Source organism: Dryobates pubescens, chromosome 1 (assembly GCF_014839835.1).
Source record: "Dryobates pubescens isolate bDryPub1 chromosome 1, bDryPub1.pri, whole genome shotgun sequence".
NCBI lineage: Eukaryota > Metazoa > Chordata > Aves > Piciformes > Picidae > Dryobates > Dryobates pubescens.
In genome coordinates, this window is record NC_071612.1 from 62,440,658 (window position 1) to 62,464,773 (window position 24,116).

Sequence of the window (24,116 nt, forward strand, 5' to 3'; positions counted from 1 at the left end):
GCTGCTTCTCCTTCCCTTCCCCACCCAAAGGCCCTGGATGAGCCCCCCCACCCCTGAAAACTTGGGTCCTGCTTTGAGGATCCTGTCTCACTCCATGCCAAGCCCCCAGAAAGGGGACAGGGCAGCATATCCTGGCCCCATGCCCTGCCTTCCAGACCTTCCCCACTCAATTGCTAAATAACTTGGTGGGGAAACTGAAGCACAAGCCCTGTGAGGAGAGGCTGAGGGAGCTGGGGTTGCTTAGCCTGGAGAAGAGGAGGCTCAGGGGAGACCTTATTGCTCTCTACAACTACCTGAAGGGAGGTTGTTGCCAGGTGGGGGTTGGTCTCTTCTCCCAGGCAACCAGCACCAGAACAAGAGGACACAGTCTCAAGCTGCACCAGGGGAGGTTTAGGCTGGATGTTAGGAAGAAATTCTTCATAGAGAGAGAGATTGGCCATTGGAATGTGCTGCCCAGGGAGGTGGTGGAATCACCATCCCTGGAGGTGTTTAGGAGCAGACTTGATGGGGTGCTTGGTGCCATGGTTTAGTTGATTAGATGGTGTTGGATGATAGGTTGGACACAATGATCTCAAAGGTCTCTTCCAACCTGGTCTGGTCTATTCTATTCTATTCTATGCTATGCTACGCTACGCTATGCTACGCTACGCTACGCTACTCTACTCTACTCTACTCTATGATGCTGTGGGGGCCCAGCAGAGCTTGAAGAGGACAGAACTCGTCCAATGCCACCTCTCCCCCTGCCTTTTCCACCCTGGCTGGGGATTGTCACCTTCCCCAGGGCATCACCCCCTCCTACACGGGGACTTGGCACCTCCAGCCCCCAGCACGGTGCTGTGCCCCAACTATGGCATCCAGCAGTCCCCACATGTCAGGGTCCTGGGGCCCTGCTCCTCCCCTGGGCCAGGTGTCAGATCACCCCAGTGACTATGTACAACCTCCAAATAAAGATCCATGGGTGGGGGGGCACCCATGTCTGCGTGTGTGTGTGTGTGGATGTGTGTGTGTGTAGATATATATTTATTTATTTATTTATAGATATTTTTAATATTAAAAGGGAAAAATAGACCATTGTGCTAGCAAAGTCCCTGATGATGGTTTCATGTATGCCCATAGGTCTCTGGCTGGTGATTCCGGCGGTTCCGAGGCTTCTTCTGGTCCTGCTGCTCCTTGGCTTTGAGGCCAGCCAGCGGCTGGGGAGGGCTAGCGGCCGTGTGCCGCCAGTAGCCCTGGCAGTACTGGTCCAGGAGTCCCATTTCGGGCTGGGTGAGGAGCTGGAGCAGGTCCTGGTAGCGGGGCGTGGGGGCACCTGGCAGGCCAGGGGGGGTCTCTGCCTGGACCAGCACGGCGTGGACAGCACGGCTGCTGAGGACACGGAGCTGCACCTTGGTCACCGTGTGCTTGAAGTTGTTTTCGGTGGCAGTGCAGGAGTAGAGGCCACTGTCGGTGAGCTGCAGGGCACGCAGCAGCAAGCCCTGCTCTGTCCGCAGCACCCGGCCCTCCACCCGCACCTGGGGAAGAGATGGCACTGCTCAGCTGGCTGCTGCTTGGCACCCCCTGGCACCCTCCAGTACAGCGCTCTGCCCTACCTCTTTCCGACGGTCGCTGTTGTCCTTCTGCAGCAGCCACTTTACACTGGCCTGGGGTGAGCGGGGCTGGCACTCCAGGAAGGCAGTGCTGCCCTCCACCCCGTACTGCACAGCCTCCACCGCATTCTTGTTAGCTGCATGGGAAGGCCATAGGCAGCCAGGTCATGTGCCTCTGTGCCCTTGCCCTGCAGCACTCCTCTCCTGACCACTGGCTCTCCAAGGGAGAGCTCCTGTCCACCTCCAGACACAGGTCTGCCTGATCCCCAGCCACCCAGCACGTGTGCACCTCCTCTGCTAGCGTAGCCAAAGTTCCACAAGGGTGTCCACCCACCCACCCATCCACCCATCTACATACACATCAGTTTGTGGTCATACTTCTCCCCAGCATATCCATCTATCCATCCATGTTCCATTCTCAATGACTCCATCATTAATCCATGGTCATTCTCCTCTCCAATATATCCATCCACCCACCCACCCACTGACCCATCCATTAGCACTCATTCTCATCCCCATTGCGTCCATCCATCTATGTTCCTCCTTGTCCCCAGTGCATGTGTCCGTCTGTCCTTCCTTCCTTCCTCCCAACCATCTATCCATCCATCCACCCACCGACCTATCTATCCATCCATCCCTCTCTCCACACTGTCCACCCACACAACCATCAAATCCCCAGGGCATTTTCCCTCCTGCCCCTGCTTTCCACAAGCCACCCCGCAGCCCCTGGTTCTGCAGGGCTATGTCCCACCCAGCCCTCACTCACCATTGGAGTTGTATCCTCGGCACTGGCGGATGGGGTTGCCGTGCCGGACGTCCTGCCGCCGGCTCCTCCTGTGGAGAGGTTGGAGGTGAGCAGGGGGAGCCTGTTGGCTGGGGGTCCCTCCCTGTTGCTCTCCCCCACCCCCTGTACCTCTTGGAGGAGGCGGAGTAGCGGGTACAGGCGCTGCCGTCCCAGGCGCAGTAGGGGTCCCGCGCCAAGCAGCAGTCGGCGCAGGCTTCACCGTAGACGTCGCAGCGGTGCAGGGCCAGGTGGGTCACACCGACAGCTGAGGACACGTACAGCTGTTGCTGTTGGGGGACAAAGAGCATAGGTTGAAATGCCATCTCATCCCCATCCCCCCAGAATGAGCTGCAGCCTCCCTGTACTGGGAGTGGCCAAGACACCAAAGACACCTGGGGCCACTTGAGCCAGTTTGACCTGCATGCCTCCCACTCTGGTGGCTGGGCCTGTTATGGGATCTGCCCATGATGCCATCTGTGTGTTGTGACTCACCCTCTTGGAGGAGATAGTCATTGTCTTGATGGGTGCTGGCACCTAGACAGGAACAAAGACGGAGGGGTGACCCCCTGGCCTCATGCTGCAGCCCTGGGGTGGGCATCCCAGACCCCCTGCAGGCAGCTTAGGCAGGCAGGGGGCAGGTATGCAAGGGGGAAGTAGGCAGTAAGACCAATGCCTGGGGCCCCTCCAGAGCTGGTCAAGGGGTGGCTGGTGCCCAAAGCTGCTTGGTGACGTCCCAAGGGGCTTCAGGGGGCTGGATGGTGTCCCAAGAGGTTGGTTGATGTCCCAAGGGCACCCCCTTGGGTCAAGGACACCCAGCAGAGGGTGGCTATCAGGTCATTCCTTACCTTGAACACCTCAATCTCCTCCAGCATGAGCTCTTCCGTTTCCATGTCATCCCGGGGGAGCACTATGACCTTCTGCACGGTACCTCGATCTGCAAGACATCATGGTGCCCAAATGCTCAGTGTCAGTGTCACCTCTAGGCACCCATGCCCTCCCTTCCAGGGAATAGGGTCCCTGATGGGGTGGGGGGAAAGAAGGATCCCCCCCGGGCCCATCCCCATCTCTCTCCTGATGCAGCAGATGGTGTGGCATACTGGCTCAGGTCACTGCCTGTGTGGAGGGACTGCCATCACCCAGAGCAGGGTGGGGACAGCAGCTGGGTATAGGTATTGGTCCAGGGAAAGGACCAGGATGGATCACAGGGATTCAGGGATGTGTGTTAGAGCAGGAGAAGCACTGGGCTGGAATGGTGTGCCCCAGGAAAGGCACTGGGCCTGTGGAAGGACAGAGATGAATGCTGGTGCATCTAGGATGGGCAATTGGACAGGAGAGGCATGAGTTTGGATGATGGTGGGCATTGGGTGGGCAACAGGAAGCATGTAGGATGGGCACTGGGGTCAGGAAAGGATGATGCTGGATGGGCAGGCCCTTGGATGGGCACTGTGGCAGAGGGAGGAGCAAGCTGGATGGTGGCATCTTTAGGATGGAAGGTATCACGATGGATTGCTGCTCTCAGGATGGAATTGGGCTAAAGAAAGGACCAAGCCGGATGGTGGGGTCTGTGGGATGGGCACCGGGGCTGGGGAAGAACCAGGCTGAAGCCTTGAGAAGGGGCAGGGATCTTGGGGGTGGGGGTCTCTCAACCCCTCACCCTGCTCTAGCATGGCAGAGGGCACTATGCCCTGGCCAGCCCTGGCGGTGCCCATGCCCTCCGGGTCCGCGCCGGAGCATGCTGCGTTCCCCGCGGTGCGCGGCATGGGTACCTGTGCCCAGGAAAAGCACCTCATAGCGCCCGTCCGCCGCGTCCACCTGGTCGACGGCCACCGTGGTGAAGCGGTAGTTGACGTTGCTGCGGACCACCAGCGGGCGGCGGTGGGTGGGGTAGACAGCGTGGTACATCAGCGGGTGCGCGCGCATGAAGTTGATCACTTCGTCAGGGTAGTCCTTGGTCGACTTCATGGACGGGGTGAAAGTCCCCCCAGGGCACTGCGGCACAAACGGCGCCAGGCCTCAGTGACCGACAGCACGGGCGAGGACGTCGGCTGCCTGACAGGCATCAGCTCACCTCCCTCCGCACGCCCAGGGGGTACTCACCGTGCCTGGCCGAGGGTAGGGCATTTTGCCCGTGTAGGGCATCCACTGGTAGTTGGGTCCTTCCTTGTGTGCGAAGGGCCCGTTGAAGACCATGCGGATGTCAGCCATGGAGTAGACGCACACGGCAGAGCCCTTAAAGACCGACCTGAGAGGAAAGACCTGCTGCTGCCCTCTGGCTTGGCACTGCCTGCCACGGCGGCATTGCCAGGACTCCCTCCCAGCTGGGGCCCTCCCCTGCACGCCTCCATGCAGGGAGGCTCAGAACTCACCCCGATGCAGAGAACACAGCATAGATAACAGGGTTCTTGGTGTCCTGAGTCTGCTGGATGAAGACATCCTCTTGGGACAGAAAGATGAGTATATGACCATGGGGAAATAGGGCAGGGACACTCTTGCACCCAGAGACGCCAGGGCATGGGGCAGAGTAGCTCCCCATGAAAGATTAAGAGGCGAGGGGCAGCAAGGGGGTCCCCAGCCCTCCCCAGGACACCCCTTAAGGCCCCATCGCCCTCCTTGCTCACTCACGAAGCTCATCGAAGTGTGTTTCAATCCCATCTGGTCCCGGCACGGAGCAGACGAGTCGGGCCTTCAGGAAGGTGCTCCATTTGTTCACAAGGCAGCAGTGGCCCCCATCATCGTTCTGCAATGGAGGGACTCCAGTGCTCAGCCCTGACAGTGCCGTGCCCACCCCCCTGCCTGCTGCCCACTGCTCCACCCACCAGGCAGATGCGCCCGATGCGAGAATAGACCCCAGGGCTCAGCAGGGCATCGGCCGACTTCTCCCGGAAGAAGAAGTAGAGCTTGTCGTCATTCCTCTCGCTGCTGTCGGGGATGAGCTGGGCACGGACAAAGGCTGGGTCTGGAACGGCACAGCAAGGCATGGCGCTGTTAGCCCAGCAGCACCCTCTGCTCTGTGCCGCAGTGGGATGCCAAGCCCCCTCTCCTGTGGCCTTGCCCTGCTCCTAGAAAAGCTTGGCTGCGGTCACAGGGTGAGAGCTGGATCTGGACCAGCGCTGCAGAGGTGGGGCCGAGGAACTGAGCCTCTCTGGTGGACGCTGGTGCTCCAGGAAGGGCTCAAAGCATCCCTGAGGCCTGTGGGAGCATTCCTGAGGTCTACAGGGTAGAGAGTTCCAGCAGCTCTATAAGCACAGCAGTGGGAACCAGTCTTCCCCCCTGGGGAGGAACCACACAGCCTGGAAGCTTCTCAGGAAGCTCTTCCCTGCCATCCATCAGCTGGTGCCCAGCCTGCGCTGACAGCTCCCCCTCTTCAGGTTACTGCCCCGTTGGCTCCCCAGCCTGGCAGGATCATCCCGTCTGCTCTGCCGTGTTTACTCAGCTGCTGCCCCGCAGGCAGGGGTGCTCCAAGGGGGGCAGGATGAGTGCTTGGGGTCACTGACTGCAGGCGACATGGTTGACATCTCAGCCCTACAGAAACCCATGCACAATTTCCAGCAGAGCCAGCCCCACCTCTCACCGCCTGGCTGCTCCCACTGCCCCGCAAAGCTAGCCTGTCTGTCACTGCTCCACACAGCTACCCCTCTGCTCCTCTGCCTAAATTTCCATCCATCCATCCACTCCCCACCTATCCATCCCTCATCCTCCCACCCATCCATCAACTGCCAACTGTCAACTTTCCATCCCCCCATCCAATCCACCACCTGTCCACCCATCCAACCCCCCATCCCCCTACCCAGCCTCACCATTGAGCCAGCGGGAGTTGTACTGGTCTGTCCTCATGGCTGTCTGCTTGCCCATGGTGCGGAAGATGGCTGCATCCGTTCCCATGAAGTCAATGTAGACACCAGCATAGAGCTCTTCATCTGCAGAGGGCAGACAGAGATGAGATGGGGTCTCCTCACCAGTCCCATCTACCCACCTTCTCCCACTGCCCCAGACTGCATCCAGCCCCTCCTGGCTGGTAGCCACCCAGTAACCAAGACCCACTGCCTGTGGCCATCCCAGAGCTTGAGAGGCTGGCACTGGCCTGTAACCAGGACTCCCACCTCCACTGGGCTAGATGCCCAAGGACTGGGCATCCCAGGTACCTGGAGCAGGCAGGGGTGGCTGAAGCAGGCTCTTTGGGGATGTTTGGGCAGCACAGGAAGGCAGTGGGAGCAGCCCTCCCATCTTGCCTGCCTTTTTTCTCTGCCCGGCGCAGGCAGCACCAGCCCCGGAAAGCTACAGGACTCACTGATCAGTGCAGAGACGGTGTCTACTTTGGGGTCATAGGAACACTTCCCCTTGCCTGACTCCAGCTTGTCCGGCTCCAGGTAGAAGATATAATCCTGGAGAAGGAAGTAAACCGAGGAGCTGGTTAGACTTTCATCCCTCTGTGCCCATGGCACTTTCTGAAATCCACCAGGAGAGGCAGCCTCCTCCAGGATGGAGTCCAGTGGTGAGGATCAATGCAGACTGTCCACAACAGGAGTCTGGAGGTCTCCTGAGAAGCTGAAGCCAGCACAAGCTACTCCTCCAGCATTGCTGGGTTCTCCTCCATGCTCCTCCATGCCCTCCACCACTTGGAGATCTGGCCGAAAGGGGGTATTCATCTTCTAGGTCCACTTCTGAGCAAACATCTCCCTCCAAGCACCTCTTTGTTCTGGCCATCTGTGTCACCCGTTGCCACTTGACCAGTTCCAGCTCACACAGCTCCAGCAGCTTCAGCAGGCAGGGTTTGGCCAGTGGCACAGCTCAGCTGTGGGACCCGATGTGCTCCTCTTGCCAGGACCCATTTTCCAGGGGTGCCACCAGGATGGCGTGTGATGTGGTGCTGCATCTGCTCTGGCAGATTCGTCGCATGCCATTGGAAGTCTTGTCCCCACTGTTGCCTCAGCCTTCTTGTGCCATCCCCAGCACTGTCACATGTTCTTGCCCAGAAGCGAAACCCACACTGCCCCCAGAGATGCAGGCAAAATCCTCTGCCAGTGCCAGCTGGCAGCAGCTAAGGTTGGGCTGGCCCAGCCAGGGCACCTTTTGCCATTGGTGAAAGGAGTCCCAGAGCTACAGTGAAGCAGCCGTGGGGAACTCAGGTGCAGGGGGGAACCTCAGGCAACCAAATCAGGCCTTTGGAGCTGACTGCTGGCCCTGTGCACTGGATTTGATGTAAGGATGATGGGCATGATGGTGGTCACCTTCCATCAAGAAGTGAACAGAGGTCCCAGCTCCAGCATTGGGTGGGGACCTGGTATGCTCACTGTGCATAGGGTTTGCTCATGCCAGCTACAACCAGGGCAGCTCAGCCTCAGAGGTGGGTATGGCCATACTTCTACCATCCCCATTGCTGCACTCTGCCACCTGTGCCACTGTCACCATCACAAACATCTCTGTCTGGCACCAGTCCCATTCCCAAGCTGGGAAAACCCTTTGCACGAGGAACAACCTAGCTCTCCAGTGCAGCCCTGGTGCCAGCCATACTGTCACAACCTCTCAGCTGGGCAACCCACAAGCTGTTGCAGTGCAAGCACTGTGCCTTGAAAAACATCAGAACTGCCTGAAAGCAGGTGCCAGCAGTCCCCATTCAGCATCTGCCCAGGGCACAGGGAGCTGGGACCAGTTCCAGCAAGGAGGGAGGAACCAGTGTCACCCAAGGAGGCCAAAATGGCAATGGCACTTCCCCACGGTGAGAGTGCGCAGCTGGAGCAGCCCGCAGCTGACAAGATCCTCACAGCTGAGCATCGCCCTCTGCCCCCTGAGCACCCACCCTCAGAGGAGAGGGACTGGCAGAGAGGAGCACTGCCAGTCCCTGGCCCATGCACTGACCCATGTTAGTCCAGAGGGGAGAGGCTCAGTGGGTGGCACTGTCAGGGAGGGCAGGACACTGGGTGACCTCAGAAGCCAGTTGCCTCCCCGTGCCTGCTTGCCTTCTGGGATGGCACAACCCCTTCCTGGGGCAGCTGCTCAGTGATGTTTTTGTAGACCCTATCAAAACACCTCCTGCATGTCGCCTTGGAATCCTCCCCTGAACCATCTCAAGCCCCACGGCTCTGCTGACCTGTAGTCCCACGTCCAAGGGACACAGCAGGCCTGGAGCTGAGCAAAGCTGCCAGTGGTAGGGAGAGGCCCCATTCCTGACAGTGTCCCCCACAGGTGCCCATACGGAGCTAGGGAGAAAAGAGTTAGTGAGAAGGAGAGCAGGTGCCAGGCTGGTGGCCAGAAGATGCTGTGCCAAGAGGGAAGAAGATGGCAGGGGTACCCATGGTATGGGGTGCCCGACCCAGGGGTTGGATGCATGCCGGTGGGAAGGAAGAGCCCGCGGCTTTGGCATGCCCAGGGAGAGGTGGGCACGGCTGCGGCGGGCTCCCAGACTGGTTCCCACCTTGCTCTGTGCTGGTCTCGGGCTGAGGGGACCCTCGGTGGATCTGCTTTCCTGGCCTCCTGGCTGGCTCGGCGGAAACCCCTGGGGAAAAGGAGCAGGGCAGAGAGTTAGCACCAGAGGGGGAAGGAACCCCTAGGGCAGGGGTGGGTGGGGGACCCCAAGAGCTGGGGTTATGGGTGCCCATAGAGCAGCAGAGTTGTGATCCCCACAGAAGGCACTAGTGGGCATCCCTGGATGCTCTGGGCTGAACTGGCCTCCCGCAGGAGCTTCTCCAGGATGGATTCCACCCTCTCACACAGAACTGGGGTGCCCCAGCATGGGGTAGGGGAGAGTGGAGAGGCAGCTGCCCACAGCCAGTCCAGGTTGGGCTCAGATGTGGGGATGCAAAGATAGCACCTGCAACCCAGCTGGCAGGGCCCTGGTGCAGAGGAGCAATGCCTTGGTGCTGGAGCTGCAGCATGGGTGAAGTTACTGACACCATGGGGGCACTGGAACGCCCTGTTCCTGTCACACTGCAGCTGGCTCTGTTAGAGCAGCCACACAATGCTGGCCTCAAATGCACCAACACTCCTGGTCCTCCTCAAATGCTGCCATTGCTCAGTTGGGTTCTAATCTGGTCCAAATCCAGTCCCAATCTGTAGTGTCCAAGCAGCATCTGCCTCTCTTGGTGATCACACCAGGCTTGAGGGCCCTGAAGCAGATGCCTGTCCTCTATATGTCCAGCGCTGTGCTCTTCCCTTGGCTTGGGTTAGTGGCACCTGCCACCTGGGAGAGGACCCAGTCCAGGACCTGCCACTCCAGTGCAGAGGGAAAGGATGCCCTGCAGAGCTTGGGACCCATCAAGATGCCCGCATTGCTACTTGCAGAGAATGGTTCCCGCCAGGGCTGTGCTGAAAGCACTCCATCTGCCTACACCTCCAGCCCAGCGGTACGTGGCATTGACGTCACCCTCTTGCTATGCATCATGGTCTTCAGAGATAGGTGACGTCCATCCAGGGACATCCATGACATGGCTGCGTGCACTGGCATAATCCCTGACACCGTTCTCCTGCTGCTGAGTGTGGTGCCAAGCATCCTCTGGTGAGGGGCTTGGTAGCCCAGTGGGTGGGTGGAAGTCGAGGCAGGGGGGACGTCCCTCAGTCTGGTGAGGATCCAGTAGTGGCTGCAGACGGCCAGGTGGGAGGGCATGTCACATGGAACCTGGAATCCAGCTCTGCTGGGAAGTCCTTGGTCTGTGGAGATGGCTCAGCTCCACTCGGCAGCACACCACCGTTAGCCATGGTGACCCCCTAGGCCAACAATGACCCTCAGCCCTCTGCCCCCCAGCCCTCCCAATACCACCTGGTAGAGCTGAGACATGCCAGGCCACACTCCTGCACCCTCCTGCCATTCCATGGTGGCTGCACTGGCACCACAGGGCCAGACACAAGCTCAGCACCCTCATCCTTCCCACCCCTCACCTGGGCTTTGCGCCCACGGTTGACAAAGGTGCAGATGGGATTGTAGGCACCAGTGCCGCACACGTAGAGGTGGGTCCGGTTCCAGGGCTGGATCAGACGTATGAAGTTGCCACACTCGCCCTGGGAAGGAGAGGAGGGGGTGCCAACCACAGCATGGGGAAGGGGAATCCCCCTTCCCACTGCCTCTCAGCACCCCTGCTGTGGTAGGCACCATGGGGTCCATCCCCTGGCACAAGGTAGGAGCTGGGGAAAGGAGAAGCCGAGCCAAGGAGCCAGAAGGGTGGAATGCTGGCATGAGGCATGGGCTGACCTGGTACCTTGGATGGGGCTGTTAGGCTGGGGTGGGGTCATGAGTTGGCATTGTTATGGGCTGGCATGGGTCATGGACTGGTCTGGGTCATGGGACAGCATGAAGACGTGGATTGGCATGGGGCTCGGGCTGCTATGGTCCTAGCATGGGATGGCTTATGGGTCAGTATAGGTCATAGATTGGCATGAGCTGTGGGAAGGTATGTGGTATGGGCAGCATGGGTCAGGGGTTACACTGGAAGGTTCAGCTTTAGATGCCAGGAGCTTGGCCTCCTACTTGCCCAGGAAGCTCTCCATGATCTGCATGGCTGGGACTGAAGGGGTGGCATGACTTTGCCAGGCACCATGGAGTGCCAGCCCATCCTGGCATGGCTGTACTACAGGGGAACTGGGGCATGGCTTCTCCAGGGTAGGACTTGGGGACACATATCCTACTCCAGTGCCAGCTACCAGCACCCCCCTGCACTATCAGAATGGGATTTGTGGTGGCCACTCACATTGCTGTTCTTGCCTGACAGGATGCACTCCTCGATCCTCTGCTGGGATGCAGGCCAATGGATCTGTGAAGACATCAGCCCAGGGGAGACCAGGGCTCCCAGTTAGCCTCACCTCTTCCCCACCACCACCAGCATTGCCCATTGAGCTTCTGCACTGGTATCTAAACTGCCTCCCCAGGTGCCTGGATGACCCCTCCAGCTGCCCCCTGGCCCTGTGATGGCAGCTTACAATGAGGGGCTCGCGGTTGATGTCGTGGAGGTCCAGGGAGAGGACGTAGTCCTTGCTGCCCACGTACATGCGGTCATGGTCCTCGTCCTTCAGCAGGATGCGGTAGTCGCTGGAGTTGAGCAGGAAGTTGAAGAAGTGTGCTGTGCCCGTTGCCTTCAGCTCTGCGGGCACAAAGGGGCAGGTGTTAGCATCCCAGCACCTCTGCCTTCCCTGCTGCCATCCCTGCCCCGGACTCTAAGCCTGGTCCTGGCCGCAGGGCATCCTGTGAGAGGAGGTGCCCACCTTCCAGACCATAGTGCTCAACTTCTAGACCACGAGCCCCTCCAGGAGCACCACACCACAATGCTGCCACATCTGTGGAGGACATGGGGCAATAACAGAGATTCTCATGGCTGATTGGCACAATCAAGAGTGGCCAGGGGAGCAGGCAGCATGACCTGGGCTAAGGAGACACAGCACCTCATATCAGGGAGAGAAGCTCCTGAAGAGGAGGCTCCCTGGCATCCCAGCCAAGAGCCCGTAGGGCCCAAAATCTCCAGCATTGTCCCTCTTCTTCCCTAAGACTCCATGTCCCAGAGAGGCTCCTCAGATGAGGGAGCTGGGACCCCAAGAAGCCAGCTTCCAGGGAGGGTATGCATCTCTCCTTTGCCTTGCGTCCCCCATCCCCCCTTGGGAAGCTATTTTTAGCCCAAGTGTGGGAGCAACGAGTGAAAGAGGATAATGAGGGTCATGAATATTCACAAGTGCAATGAGGCAGCCAGATGGAAGGCAGAAGTGCTGCAGATGATGTGGGTCGGTGCCAAGGACCACGTGGCAGGGGCCAGGGCAAAGCAATAGACAGGATGCTACCCCTACGAGACGCTGTCTACCCTCAGTACCACCCCCTTTGGAGGTGCCACTCCCTTTGGAGGTGTCACCTCCTTTGGATGCCATCCCAGCCAAGAGATACCACCTTCATGGGATGACATCTTCCCTGCATGCCACTCCTTCGGAAGCGCCAGCCCTTTGGAGATGTCACATCTTTAGAGGTGCCACCCCTCGGGATGCCACCAACAGCCATTGGAAGCCATTCCCAGACATCAGATGCCACTCCCACACAATGTAAGCTTGCCCTTTGGAAGCGCCACTTGGACATGCCACTGTTTTTAGATGTCACCAGCAGTCATCAGATGCTACCTCCATGGGATATAATCTGCCCTAGAGGCCATCCCCTTTGGTGATGTCACTCCCTTTGGAGGAGTCATCCTCTTTGGATGTCTACATCAGCCATCAGATAGCACCCCCAGCCATTGGATGTCACTCCCATGTGAGATGGTGGCCCCATGAGCATCCCCATGCCGCCACATCTGTCCCTCTTCCCAGGGGCATGCCAGGCGCAGGCGCTGGGTGCCGGAGCGGGAAGGAGCACAGGAAAGAGGGAAGGAGCACGTCAGCTTCCAGGCAGGGCCGGGGAGGGCTCCAGCGGCCAGCTGCTCTTCCTAGTCAGGATGCCAAGTGCCTGCAGATCCCTGACCTCTTGCCTGCCAGCTCCACGGGTATCCCCAGGGTCCCTTCCTTTCCTGGGCACCCTGGGTTTGCAAGGGGCTGCTCTCTTTAGGGAGTAGAAGAGGTATCTATGCCCTGCACTCTAGCACCTTGGTGGTGCCACAGACTTCCTTGCACAGCCCTGGGCATCCCCTTGCTTGGCACCCCAGGGGTGGGCTGGGATCTGGCAGCAAGTGTTTGCACAGCAAGTATGGCAAACAGCTTCCTGCTGACCAGGGCAAAAGCAAGGGTCTTCATGGGAGTCCACATGAAGGGGACACAGGGGTGTCTACACATGGCCAGATCAGTGCCTCTTGGTGTCACTGAGAGAACCCACTGTCCCACAGCTGGCAGTGGTGCCCCCCAGACCCCAGATCTGTGGCAGGGCACCTGCAGTCTGCTTGGCACTGCTCAGCCATGGCAGTGAGACTGGTGTGGGACAGAAAGCCGCCAGGGCACACTGTGGGAAATGGTGTCATGAGATATGACATCAACAGTCCCCTGACCTGGGGCTTTTCCCACCTGCTGGGGACACCATGGGCATGCAGAGGAGCTGGCAGGTCAGGCTGCAGGCAGAGGAGTGTCCCTGCCATAGCAGAGATGCATTGGATGGGGGGCTGGAGGGGGACTGCCCATTTGCCTGCTCTAAAGCAGTCCTCCTCCTGCCTTTCCCATCTGGGCTCCAGATGCTCCCTGTTGCCAGCACTGGCTTGCTGGCCACCCGTGGCGTCCCTTGCCTGTTCCAGAGCATCCCCCAACTGTCTCACGCTGTTCCCTGCTTGTGTCATGGCACACAGGGTCCAGTCCCTGCCTGTCCCATGGCCTGCAGCTGTGCCACGAGTGCTCTGTATGTGTGTGCACGTGTGCAGCATGGCTTGTACACGTGTGCAGCATGACACGGGGGGGTGCATGTGTGTGTCCCACACAGCAGAACATGCATAGATGTGTGCCCCACACCGTGTGTGCCCCACTGAGTGCAGGCCTGGATATGTGCACCCACGCAGTGTGTGTGCCCACATGTGCCCTATGCCCTGGGGGCATGGAAAGAATTTCTTGAGGCTTCCCCTGGAAGGATGCTGGTGTTGGTAGAACCAGAGCTGGGAGTCAGGAAAGGGCAACTCCTGCAGCAGGGTGACGCAAGCAGAGCAGGGGACCTGCAGCCAGTGCTGAATTTGTGTGCCCAGCCATCCAGCTCGGGGCAGAGACGACCCTGGTGCAAGCAGAGCCAGGGATGGCTGTTAAACCAAGCTGGAGCCTCTATGTCAGGACATCCAGAATGGCCAGCCATTGCTGCCTGCCCAGAGGACACTACATGCAGTCTCCCTGCGGGGATGTACTCCTGTCCTTGTTCTCACCAAGGACACCGGCAACAGAAGGTCCCAGCAGCGGTCCCAGATATCCCACATCCATCAGGATGGGTGGCACCAAGACTCAGCAGGGGCCAGGGACAGGAACACAAAGGGCCACAGACCCTCAGTGGAGTCCCCATTCAGCCACCTATGCCCCAGCGATCAGAGAGGCACCCCCAAAGAGGGGCCGTGACGGATCCACTGCCCCGTGACGCCCTCACCAAGTAGGATGGAGGGATGGGCGAGTCTCTGCTTCAACCTCTGACCTCCTGAGCTGCCACCCTGTGCCCTCCCCATCAAATCCCCCAACACAACTGTGCCCCTAAACCTGCCCCCAGCAGCCACTGGGGTTCCCTGGGGACAGAGCAGGGAGGAGGTTTGTTAGTTGATGCGCCCCGATGAGCATATTCCTCCTACATCCCTGCTGCCAATCCTAGCACAGGCTGAGCTCCCCTGGCTGGCCAGGAGCCTAATCCCATTTTAATTGCCCAGCACTGGAGCCAGGAGCCATCCAGTATGGCAGCCAGGGTGGCCTCCCTGAGGACTGTCCCCTCAAAGCATCCCATGGAGCTTCCCTCCTCACCATCATTTGGTGGCCTCAGGCCTTGAGATTTAATTACCATCCACCCTCGAGCAATGCCAATGGCCAGGAATTCATCAGACCCTTGGCCAGCAGCGTGGGGAGATGCTCAGCTCTGCCACAGCAGTGGTGAGCAGCACTGCCTGATTACATCTCTGCAAAGCCAAATTCCCCCTCTAATGCCAAATCTGGGCTGAATTTCCAGCAGCAGCTGCCCACACCTTCATCCTTGCTGGCCGCCACCACCGCCCCATTGGGAAGGGATGAGCAGCCTCTACCCATTGCCCACTGGCACAGAGACCGCTGCTGATCCCCAAAGCAAGGGTGAGACTTCGGGGGTCCTCCATAAACAAAGCACCCCGGGGGAGAGAAGCTGTTCACCCCAACCCAACCCTTCAAATCCCTCCCCCCACCCCCCAAACATCACCAGGGTGCCGGCATGAAGAGTTAATGGAGCCGGTCACCTCCCCAGGTGCACCATTGCTGCTCCCCCCAAAACCAATTACAAGCTCTCTCACCTAATTAGTTTCTAATTATGGGCTTGTAGCGCATTCAACATAATTAGCATGTAAATTACACGGCGTGTTTATATTCAATAACTGCTCTCCCCCCCTTCCCCCCCGCTCCTGCTGGCAGCGGTTTCAGAAGCCCGTTCTTTGCATGGGGGCGAATGAATTCGCTCCAAATGCCGATGGAGAAGTCCAGTGCTGATCCCACAGAAGCCTGGCCTGGCAGGGATAAATCCTGGCTTCACCCCACAGTGTTTTAACCCACGAATTTGTAAGTGTGCCCCAAATTTTGGAGGTGCTCCCCTCCCTCCTATTTCTCCCGCCTGAAACGTGGGATGCAGCTTTTTGGGTACCAGTGCAGGAAAGGGATGGGAAGCGATGCTGGGAGAGGGATGGGGGCTGGACGTGTCCCCTCGAGTATTTAAAGCATTCGCTGTCTCTGGGGCTGATCAAAGAGCTGGGTGGGTCACCCCATGAAAGCAGAATTGCTTATTTGTTTCAGCGTCACTCCACTACCCCTTGATGGGTTATTTATGATGTAATTAAGCTAATTACATGTAATAAGAGAATTTCCGTGGCCCCCAGCCAAGCTCTTTTCCCATTTAACCGCTTCACAGGTGGGAGGAAACCGAAGCCGTTTTGCCAGGGCTTGGGAGATGAAATGGCTCCAGCTCCTGACTGCTGCCTTCCACTCCCATCCATCCCCAGCCCCTCTGGGAACATTGCCCTGCACTGGCACCCGGCATCCACACCACCAGCCCCCGCAGCAGGGGACAGGTGCCATGGCCGCCTGGGTCAGATCCCTTGGGATGAAAGCAGGGCCAGCCTGGTGCTCCCTCCTGCCACCACCACCACCCAGATGGCTGGGCACAGGGCAAAAACAGAAACAAAAAACCCAGAAACCCCACATTTTTTCAGCTGAAACCGCTGACTCATCCCATGGTAAGCCTGCTCAAAATGTTTGCACGGGGACGTGCCCCAGCAAGCATCGTTGGCAGGGGGGGGTCCTGTCCTCCCCCAGCATTGCTCAGCAGTGAGGACACTGGTCCCCATCAGGTACCTGAGACAGGGGATGCTCCAGCAGCAGGAAAATCCCCTCAGGAAGGAGCTCAGCTTTGTAAAAAACACTTCAATCTCCCCAAAAGCCAAGGGCTGAGCTGAGGGGTCCCCACTCACCACCCTATCAGGGTCCTTTTTAAGTCTTTGGCATTATTTCTATCTGCAGCCCCCAAGAGCAGGACACAGCACTGGGTGGGAAGGTGGCTGCTTCTCCAGGCCATGAGCTCCATCCCTGCTGGGAAGGCTGGGATGCTCCAGGAGGGACTGGGAGGATGACAATGACATGCCAGGTCCCCAGGAAGGGCCATGCTGGCTGTGCTGCTCCAGAAGGCCCGTTGTTAATTTGAGAGGTAACAAGCTTATTAGATATTGGCTTGGGGAGCTGAAATCACAGTTGGCTCTTTTTGAGGGGGGGATGTTAAGGAGCTTATGGAGCCTCGCAGCTGGAGCCTGTGGGGCTCAGTCCTGGCGGCAGCCGGTCTCAGTGGGTGGGTGGGAGCCCTGCTGCAGCAGCCCCCCACTGCCACAGCCAGAGAAATCCTCTTAGGGGTTGCAGGGCTTAGCCCCATGTTCCTGTCCCCCAGGGCACAGGAGAGGGGACTATGGCATCCCCTCCAATTTGGAGGGGGCGTAGGAGCAGCATGAGGGGTCCAGTGCATGCTTTGACTCACACCAGTGTGGGGACTGACGGTGCCAGCCCTCCTGGCATGTCCCCAGGACTAGCTGTCCCCTTGGCCCTGCCTATGCCCTGCTATGTCCCCCCCATGTTTATCCCTGCCTGCTGTCACCAAGCAGTGCCCACAGCTGTGGCAGCTTAGGAGGGCGCCTGGATGGCCCCAGAGACATAACCCCTTGCTGGGCTCCCCTCCAGCCATCTGCCACCCCAAACCCTTATTCAAACATGTTGATGTCCACTGGCTGAGATGCCAGTAAGGTGGGAGGGGAAACTGAGGCACAAGGCAAGGAAGAACATGGTCACACAGGGGGCTGGCAACAGAGCCAAGAGGAGACTCCATACGTAACGTATCCTTTTAAAAGTGTTTTTTTCCTCTGCAGGAACTGCCCTGCCTCTCACCCTGCCCCTCCCGGCCAGGGCTGCCCCTCAGCTGGACCTTTGCCATGGCTTTTCCAAGAGGTGCTGGCATGGCTGTTCCTGTCACCGTGAGGTGAGAAGGAGCACCTCCTGCTTTGAAGCCCCCCAGAGAGCCCTGATCTCAAGGGCTTCCCGCAGCCATGTGGGGCAAGAGCCCACCCTTCCTTCCCGCATGCTTTTCCCACGCTGGACAGAAAGCAGGACACAGAGGGATGAATCACAATCATCATCGTCATCACCTCCTGCATCCTCGTGGGGAAGGCACCAACCTCTGCGGTGCCCAAGCCCCCAGCACAGAGGAAGGCCAGGAGGAGAGGGGGCCACAGGATGTGTATGGGAGAGGGGAGGGAATTGTCAGCAAGAAGATGATTAAAAATATCCACCCTATTTCTGGCCGGCACCAGGCCGGGATCTGGGAAGAGCTGTTGGCAAAAGGGAGCTGCGCCGGAGCCGCTCCCAGCGCTGTTCTTTCCGTGCCGGCCACCTTCCTCTCGCTGACACACAGACAGGAAAGCCTTGAGAGGGAGGACGGACAAACGGGGACTGTGGGCATCACGGGACCAGGGGAAGGACTGAAGGATGAGCCCGTCCAGCCCATCAGCCTGCAGTGAGGTGAAGGAGCTCAGCTCCTGCCCCTTCCCCCCGGTGCTGGTATTTTATGTATTTATTGTTCAGAGCACTGGTAGGCGCTGGGGCTCTGTGGAGGATGACGCAGGCCCCGGGGAGCTGCGACAAGCCTCTGGCGCGCGATAACAAGCAAAGGCAAACAAACTCCGAGACGCTCCCGAGGCTGGCCTGGCTCCAGGCAGCGTGGCTGAGGCGAGGCGCCAGGGTGGGGGGACACCACATACAGGGAGGTAGCTGCTCCCACCAGCGCCGCTTCTTCCCCAGCACCCTGCCGGCTGCCACTGCAAGGCTATAGCCACCTCAGTCCCACCGGGCAGTGCCTCAGCCCAGGGATGCTACTGGAGGGGACCTGCACTCAGACCCAGCAGCATCCCTCCAGCAGTACTCACACCAGCAACCTCTGGGTGTCCTGCAGTACCTCAGTCGCACCTCTGCAGGCCAGCCCAACTCATCACACCAGTGTCCCACAGCTCAGCTCCCATCACACCAAGCCTCACCACCTGCAGCTGACCCAGAGAATTTGGGGCTGCGTATTTGGGTACCAGCCCTAGCTCCCCATGCAAGAGACCAGCCAGGAAGAGCTGTTGCCATCCCACATCTCTCACAACTTTGAGGAGGCTGTGGGCAGATTATCAGCTTCAGGAAGCTTCTTAGTGGCAGCTTCATATGTGGCTCCTGGCCCCCAAGGAAGACCCTGGACTAATTCTCCGCTGTCACCACTGCAAGAGCATGGGCAGGGAAGGGACAAACAGCATCTCTTCCCAATCCTAGTGTGCTTGGATTCGGCATGCCACTGGCATTCCTTTGCTGTGTGTCAATGCGAACCAGCTCTCTTCCCAGACACACCAGGCAGGAGGGAGAACTGGAGATCCTGACAAGGGCACCTGGGTGACTCTTGCAGGTCCCTGGGCACAGTCAGGGTCCTCTGCTCCACCAAACTGAGTTAAAAAAAAGAACCAACCCCAGAACAGCACCCCCCTGCCCCTCCCTGCAGCACAGCAGGTCTAATCATGCTTATCTGGAATTAATCCTGCTCCTGGGGCACAATGGCAGCTGCAGGACAGTGACAGGCATTAACACACACCTTGCCGGGGTGGTGCGCAATGGGTCCAGACAGGGCTACACCAAAGCCTCCTTATGCAATGGCTGCAAGGAAGAGATGCTCCAAGGCAGGACAAGGGCCACACTCTTGGGTGGGAAATGGCAGCAGGCAAAGTGCCTCAGCAGCACCTCAAACCCCTCTGAAACAGTCTTTTGGAGAGGAAAGTGGTGCCTGCCATGTGGGGAGGAATAGCTCACTCCTTTCCAGCCTGGGCTTGTCCCCAGCCTCTTCATTCCAGCCATTTTTCCTGTCGAGACCAGCCTGTAACACCAGCGGCTCACCCTGCCTGTGTCGTGTACGCTGTCAGACCCTCAGTCCCTCCTGCCGGGCTCTGCTGGACCGGAGCAGCCATGCTCACACCAGCTCTGCCACTGTGCCAGGCTCACCAGTTCAGTACACGATCAGAGGGCAAAGGCACGGTGGGATGGCACAGCTGGGGCGCAGGCAGCACGACTCCAGCTCTCCCAGAGACTTGCCAGCCTCGGCAACCCCAAAAGGAAGCTGACACAAGGCTCTGTGTGCCTGTCACCCTCCTGACCTGCATCCTCAGGCTGAGACACATCCAGTGGGGCTCAGGAAAACAGCAGCACTGAATACACTGTGCTGAAAGGACCAGGTTTTTATTCCACTCCTTGAGACTGAAACCTTGAGCCCTACCTCACTGCCCGCCCTCAGTGCTCCAGTTGGCTCAGGACCAACCCTTCTGCCAATGTTCACATCAAAGCTGACCTGAGGTCCCTCTTGGCTCCCAGAGCAGGTTGGGTGGGTCAAGCAGCCAAAGGGTTAAGCTGCCCTCTCCCCAGCATCATCTCCTCCTGCTTCTTCCAGATCCCTGCCAGCTCCCAGGCATTAATATCAGCTGCTGGGGGGATCCGGGTGGTGTCAAACTGCTGTCTGGATTCAGGGTGCTGCCAGCAGGGGCTCCCCACACCTCAGCACCCCACTGTGTCAGATGGAGGGAGGGAGCCACCCAAAAGGGGAAACATATTTGAGGGACTGGTCAGGCTACCAACCCCCCCAGGCTGGGATGGGGCAGACTGGGAGCTTAGCTACCCAGGGACACAGATGTCCATGGAGATTTCTGGGGGTGCAGCCTGGTGATGCCCCCTTGGGCAAGCCAGGACCAGGGTGCTCTTGGGTCTCCTCTGCCTTCTTGAGGTCCCACCCTGCCCCCCAACTCCCACTGCTCGGCTCTTACCTTTGAAGGAGAGCTGGACCCTTGGGGTGGCGAAACTGTGGTCCTTGGCTTGGGTAGACCGCCAGCCCAGAGTCAGCAGGGTGACCCAGAGGAGGACGCTGACCACGGGCATGGTGGGCACACACCTGGGTGCTGAGGTCGAGGGGAGTCCAGGGGCAGCTGAGCCTGCCAAAAAGGGCACATCAGGGAGGGATGTCAGTTTGCTGCATGCACCATTCCCCTGTGGGGGTTACAAGCCCCTAGATCTCTCCATCCTGCTCTTCATCACCCACCAGCACTCAGCATCCTTCAGAGAGGGCTGGAAGCCTTAGGAGGGGCTCAGCCAAACCCTGCTCTACAGGCTGGGGGTCCAGGATTGGGGTGTGCCCGGCCTCACCTCCTTGGGTGCCAAGCCAAGCACCAGGCAGGGCGAGGCAAGCGTGGCAGTGAGCGCCACTGCAGCACGCTCCTCCACCCGAGCTGGCGAGTCTTGCCCAGGTGAGGAGCATCTCTTCTCACCCCCGATCCTGCCTGAGCCCACCGCATCTCCACAACACCGGGCTGGCTCCCCCCAGCACCAGCACCCAGGGAGTGCACCCATCCCCAGTCTTCTACCCTCCACCTCTCCCCCCCCATCCTCCCAGCCCCCAGCAAAGCCATAGCGAGCAGAGCCGGGATCAAATCTTTCCAGCATGAAGGAAATCTGGACTTCATTATTCCAAGAACGTAGTATATTAAAAAAAAAAAGGGTTTCTTTTCTTTCTTTTTTTTTTTCCTTCTTCTTCTTTTTTTTTTTTTTTTTCATAAAGAGGAAGAAAAAGAATTTTAGAAAAAAAAAAGAAGAAAAAGCAAAGCCCTGCCTGTGTGCCAGGCAGCTGGACTCCCTGGGGCTCCGGCACTGAGCGGAGTCCGCCAAGCTGCCTCCAGCAAGCCACACACGCACCCCAGCACGGCTCGGCACGACTCAGCACAGCGGGCAGTGCCCCCGGCGTGCCCCGCTGGCCCTCCCAGAGAGCAATCCTCCCCTCGGACCCAGGGTCCCTCTGCTAAAGCAGCACCCTCTGGGGGTGTCCAGAAGGCTTCAAGATGGATTTGGAGAGAGACCCGCAGTGATTAGCCCCTTTCGTCCCCAGGGAGCTGCTCACCCTGGGTAGGACGCGCTGAGCCATGGTAGCTGGTGGGGCTTGGGCATCCGGGGAGTGCCCGGCGAGCACACCCAAAGCCTGCCAGCACGCTGCGTCGGGGTGTCCCCACCCTGCCACCCCCACGAGGATATGCCCTCAGGACTGCCTGCTGCCACCGCGCACCACTACAGGGGACAGGCACTCACGTCGGTGCCGGGGGGCATGACCGGGAACCCCTCGGGGCACCCCAGGAGATGTACGCTGAATTGCAAAGGGGGCAATTCCCTACCCCAGGGCTCAGACCGCAGCCCACCCGGGTGGTCGGGCCGGCCCCTCCCGGGCTACACAGCACCCACAACAGCGGCCCCAGCCCCGAGCGGGACAAGGGCAGCAGTATCGGCACGGGCCCCTCCAGCGCCGCGCTTCCTGGAGCGGCAGAGCACAACCCGGGGCGCGGCAGCACCACCTTTCCCGGGGGTTCAATATTTTTTCTCACTCTTTGCCTTTGCAGTCAATAAATATTTCGATTTGCTCCTCTCCCCCTGCACACACTCAGCTCTGCTCCATTGTATTGGCATTCGGTCCCCTTCCAGGCTGCCCACCCCTTTCTCCTATCCGTTCCCAGGCTCTGCCCTTCCCATCAGCGCCAGGCCGGGACAGCCCGAGCCCCCAGTTCCTCCGCCAGCCAAAACTCCAGTTGGTTGCAGTTAAATAACCGCCCCCCCCCCGGGCCGTGCAAACCTCCCCCCCTCCTCCCCTACAGCTTTAGGAAATAATTCTGGCAAATCCCACTATTGCATTTGGATGGAGCGGCGAACGCGTCAGAGACAGGGAGCGAGATGGCAAACAAAGGAAAAGAGGGAGAGGAGGGAGCGCAGGGCGAGGAGGGGGAAAGGGCCGGCGGCGAGCGGGGGGCACCCAGTCCCGGCCGGGAAAGGCAAATTCCAAGGAAGCCGAAAGGGGAAACGGCCCATTGGAGCGCACCTTGGCCGGGAAATCTCCATTTCCAGGGTCAGCTGCGCTCTGGGGAAAGCGGGAACTCCAGGGGACAGCAGCCACATTCCTCCCCACCAGCACCCGGGCTGGCTCGCGACGGGGTGGGATTTTGGGAATTAAAGTTTGGCCATTGCTGGTGCTGCCGTAGGAAGATCAAAATCCCGCCCGGCTTCATCCCACCTCCCCAGGCCGGTCAACCGCGCGCCGAGGCAAAGGAATTCGGGGAAGGTTTTCTGAGCTAGAACAGGGACTGCAGAGGGAGCCGAGACCCCGGGGCTGAGCGGGGCTGGGGGTGCTGAGGGGAAGGGCTGCCCGCGCACCTCATCCCAGGGGCCCCAGGAGCGAGCAGGAAACGTTTTGGGAGGGAAGGGCAATCCCGGCAGGATGGGCAGGGGGAAGGGAGCTGCCGCATCTCTCGATGCCCCCAACGCGCGTTGCCACCGTCGGGAAGGGTGAAAAATAATTAAGAAACAAAATAACCCGATGAGGGGAACAGCGCAGTCGTCCCTCGCACCCGAGGATAACTTCGCACAACTTCGCGCCGCCGGCCCTGCGGCACGGCTGGCCTGTCTCCGGGGAGAGCCGGATGGTCCCTGCGCCCCAGGCTCTGCCCGTCCCGCACTGGAGCTTGGGGTCCCCGCGCAGCGGGCTGCAGTTGCCACTCGCCACTCATTCCACGGTGCTGTGGGGGTATCTGGTCTGTGTCCTCCCACCCCCAGCACCCCTTCCTTGGGCACCCATCCGCCACCGAACCCTGCCGCAGCACCCCTTGCCAACCTCTGTCTCTGCCTGCACCGTGTTCCCCTGGGATCGTCCCCCCCGCCCCGAGGGGGACTGGTGGTGGGGGGACCGGTAGAGAGTCACCACTCTGGTACTTCCCCCTGCCAGGCGCCGGCGTGGGGAGGGGTGTAAAGCACCCACTGTTGCCGCCAGATCGGGGGCAGGGAGTCCAGTGCCCTCCACCCCACCTGCCCGCATCACCGGCAACTTGCGGTGGGACACACACGCACGCACGAGTTCTAAGAGGCGGAAAGTTTTCTCGGGGCGCCCCCACCACACCGGGCCTCCTCCCTGCCGCCGCCGCCCTTACCTCTGCAGGGGTCCCGGCGGTGGGTGCTGCGTGGAGGGCGGCGGGGCTGAGCGCGGGGCTGAGCGCGGGGCTCAGCGCCGCGCCGGGCACCCGCGGCCCCCCGCCATCTCGCGGCCGCGACTGCCGCCGCGGCCCCGGCCCGTGAAGCGGCGGCGGGCGGGGCGGGGCTGGGCGGGGCGGGGCCCGGGCCCCTCCGGGCGCCGCAGCTCGTGCGCTGCCGCTGGGCGCCGCAGGGGGGTCATTTGCATAGTTACGCCTCCGTCAATCAAGGCCCGCCCACCACCTCCCGGCACACAGGGTTCGAGCCCCGCTGCCGCCGCCCCCGCCGCTCACCTCCGGCTCTGGCCTTTTGTTGCTCTGTACAGGCGACTGCCCGCAGATCGAGGCCGCGGGCGGCTCAGTTGGGCTCCCGTGCCTACCACCTTTCTGCCGGGCCCGGGAAGGAAGAGAATAAATAAGAGGCGTCCCTCCTTTGTCTGCCGAGGCGGGCGGCGGGGGGCGGCCCGCGGCGGTGGGAGGCAGCGGGGAGCCGAACCTGGGCGAGCCGGCGCCTTTGTGAGAGCGCCGGCAAGAAACCGCCTCCCACACACGGCAACTCTTTTGAGCAGG

General features: G+C 59.8%; 1 protein-coding gene across 2 annotated transcripts; it reads right to left on the reverse strand.

Annotated features, from left to right (window-relative positions):
• Positions 1 to 943: 943 nt before the first annotated feature.
• On the reverse strand, positions 944 to 23,668 carry SEMA3F (semaphorin 3F). Of its 2 annotated transcripts, XM_054167095.1 has the most exons (19): positions 23,508 to 23,668; positions 20,319 to 20,483; positions 11,278 to 11,438; positions 11,049 to 11,111; positions 10,243 to 10,362; positions 8,783 to 8,863; positions 6,659 to 6,752; positions 6,168 to 6,287; positions 5,187 to 5,326; positions 4,993 to 5,107; positions 4,737 to 4,806; positions 4,468 to 4,612; positions 4,137 to 4,359; positions 3,216 to 3,304; positions 2,863 to 2,904; positions 2,500 to 2,657; positions 2,353 to 2,420; positions 1,590 to 1,723; positions 944 to 1,511 (listed from the first exon to the last, which is right to left on the reverse strand). In XM_054167095.1, the coding sequence occupies exons 2-19, from the start codon at positions 20,428 to 20,430 to the stop codon at positions 1,101 to 1,103; spliced, it is 2,346 nt and encodes a 781-aa protein (XP_054023070.1). In that variant the 5' UTR covers positions 20,431 to 20,483; positions 23,508 to 23,668; the 3' UTR covers positions 944 to 1,100. The 2 variants fall into 2 exon arrangements, with proteins under 2 accessions (XP_054023070.1, XP_054023079.1); XM_054167104.1 differs by lacking the exon at positions 8,783 to 8,863 and having other exon boundaries at positions 945 to 1,511.
• Positions 23,669 to 24,116: the final 448 nt, after the last annotated feature.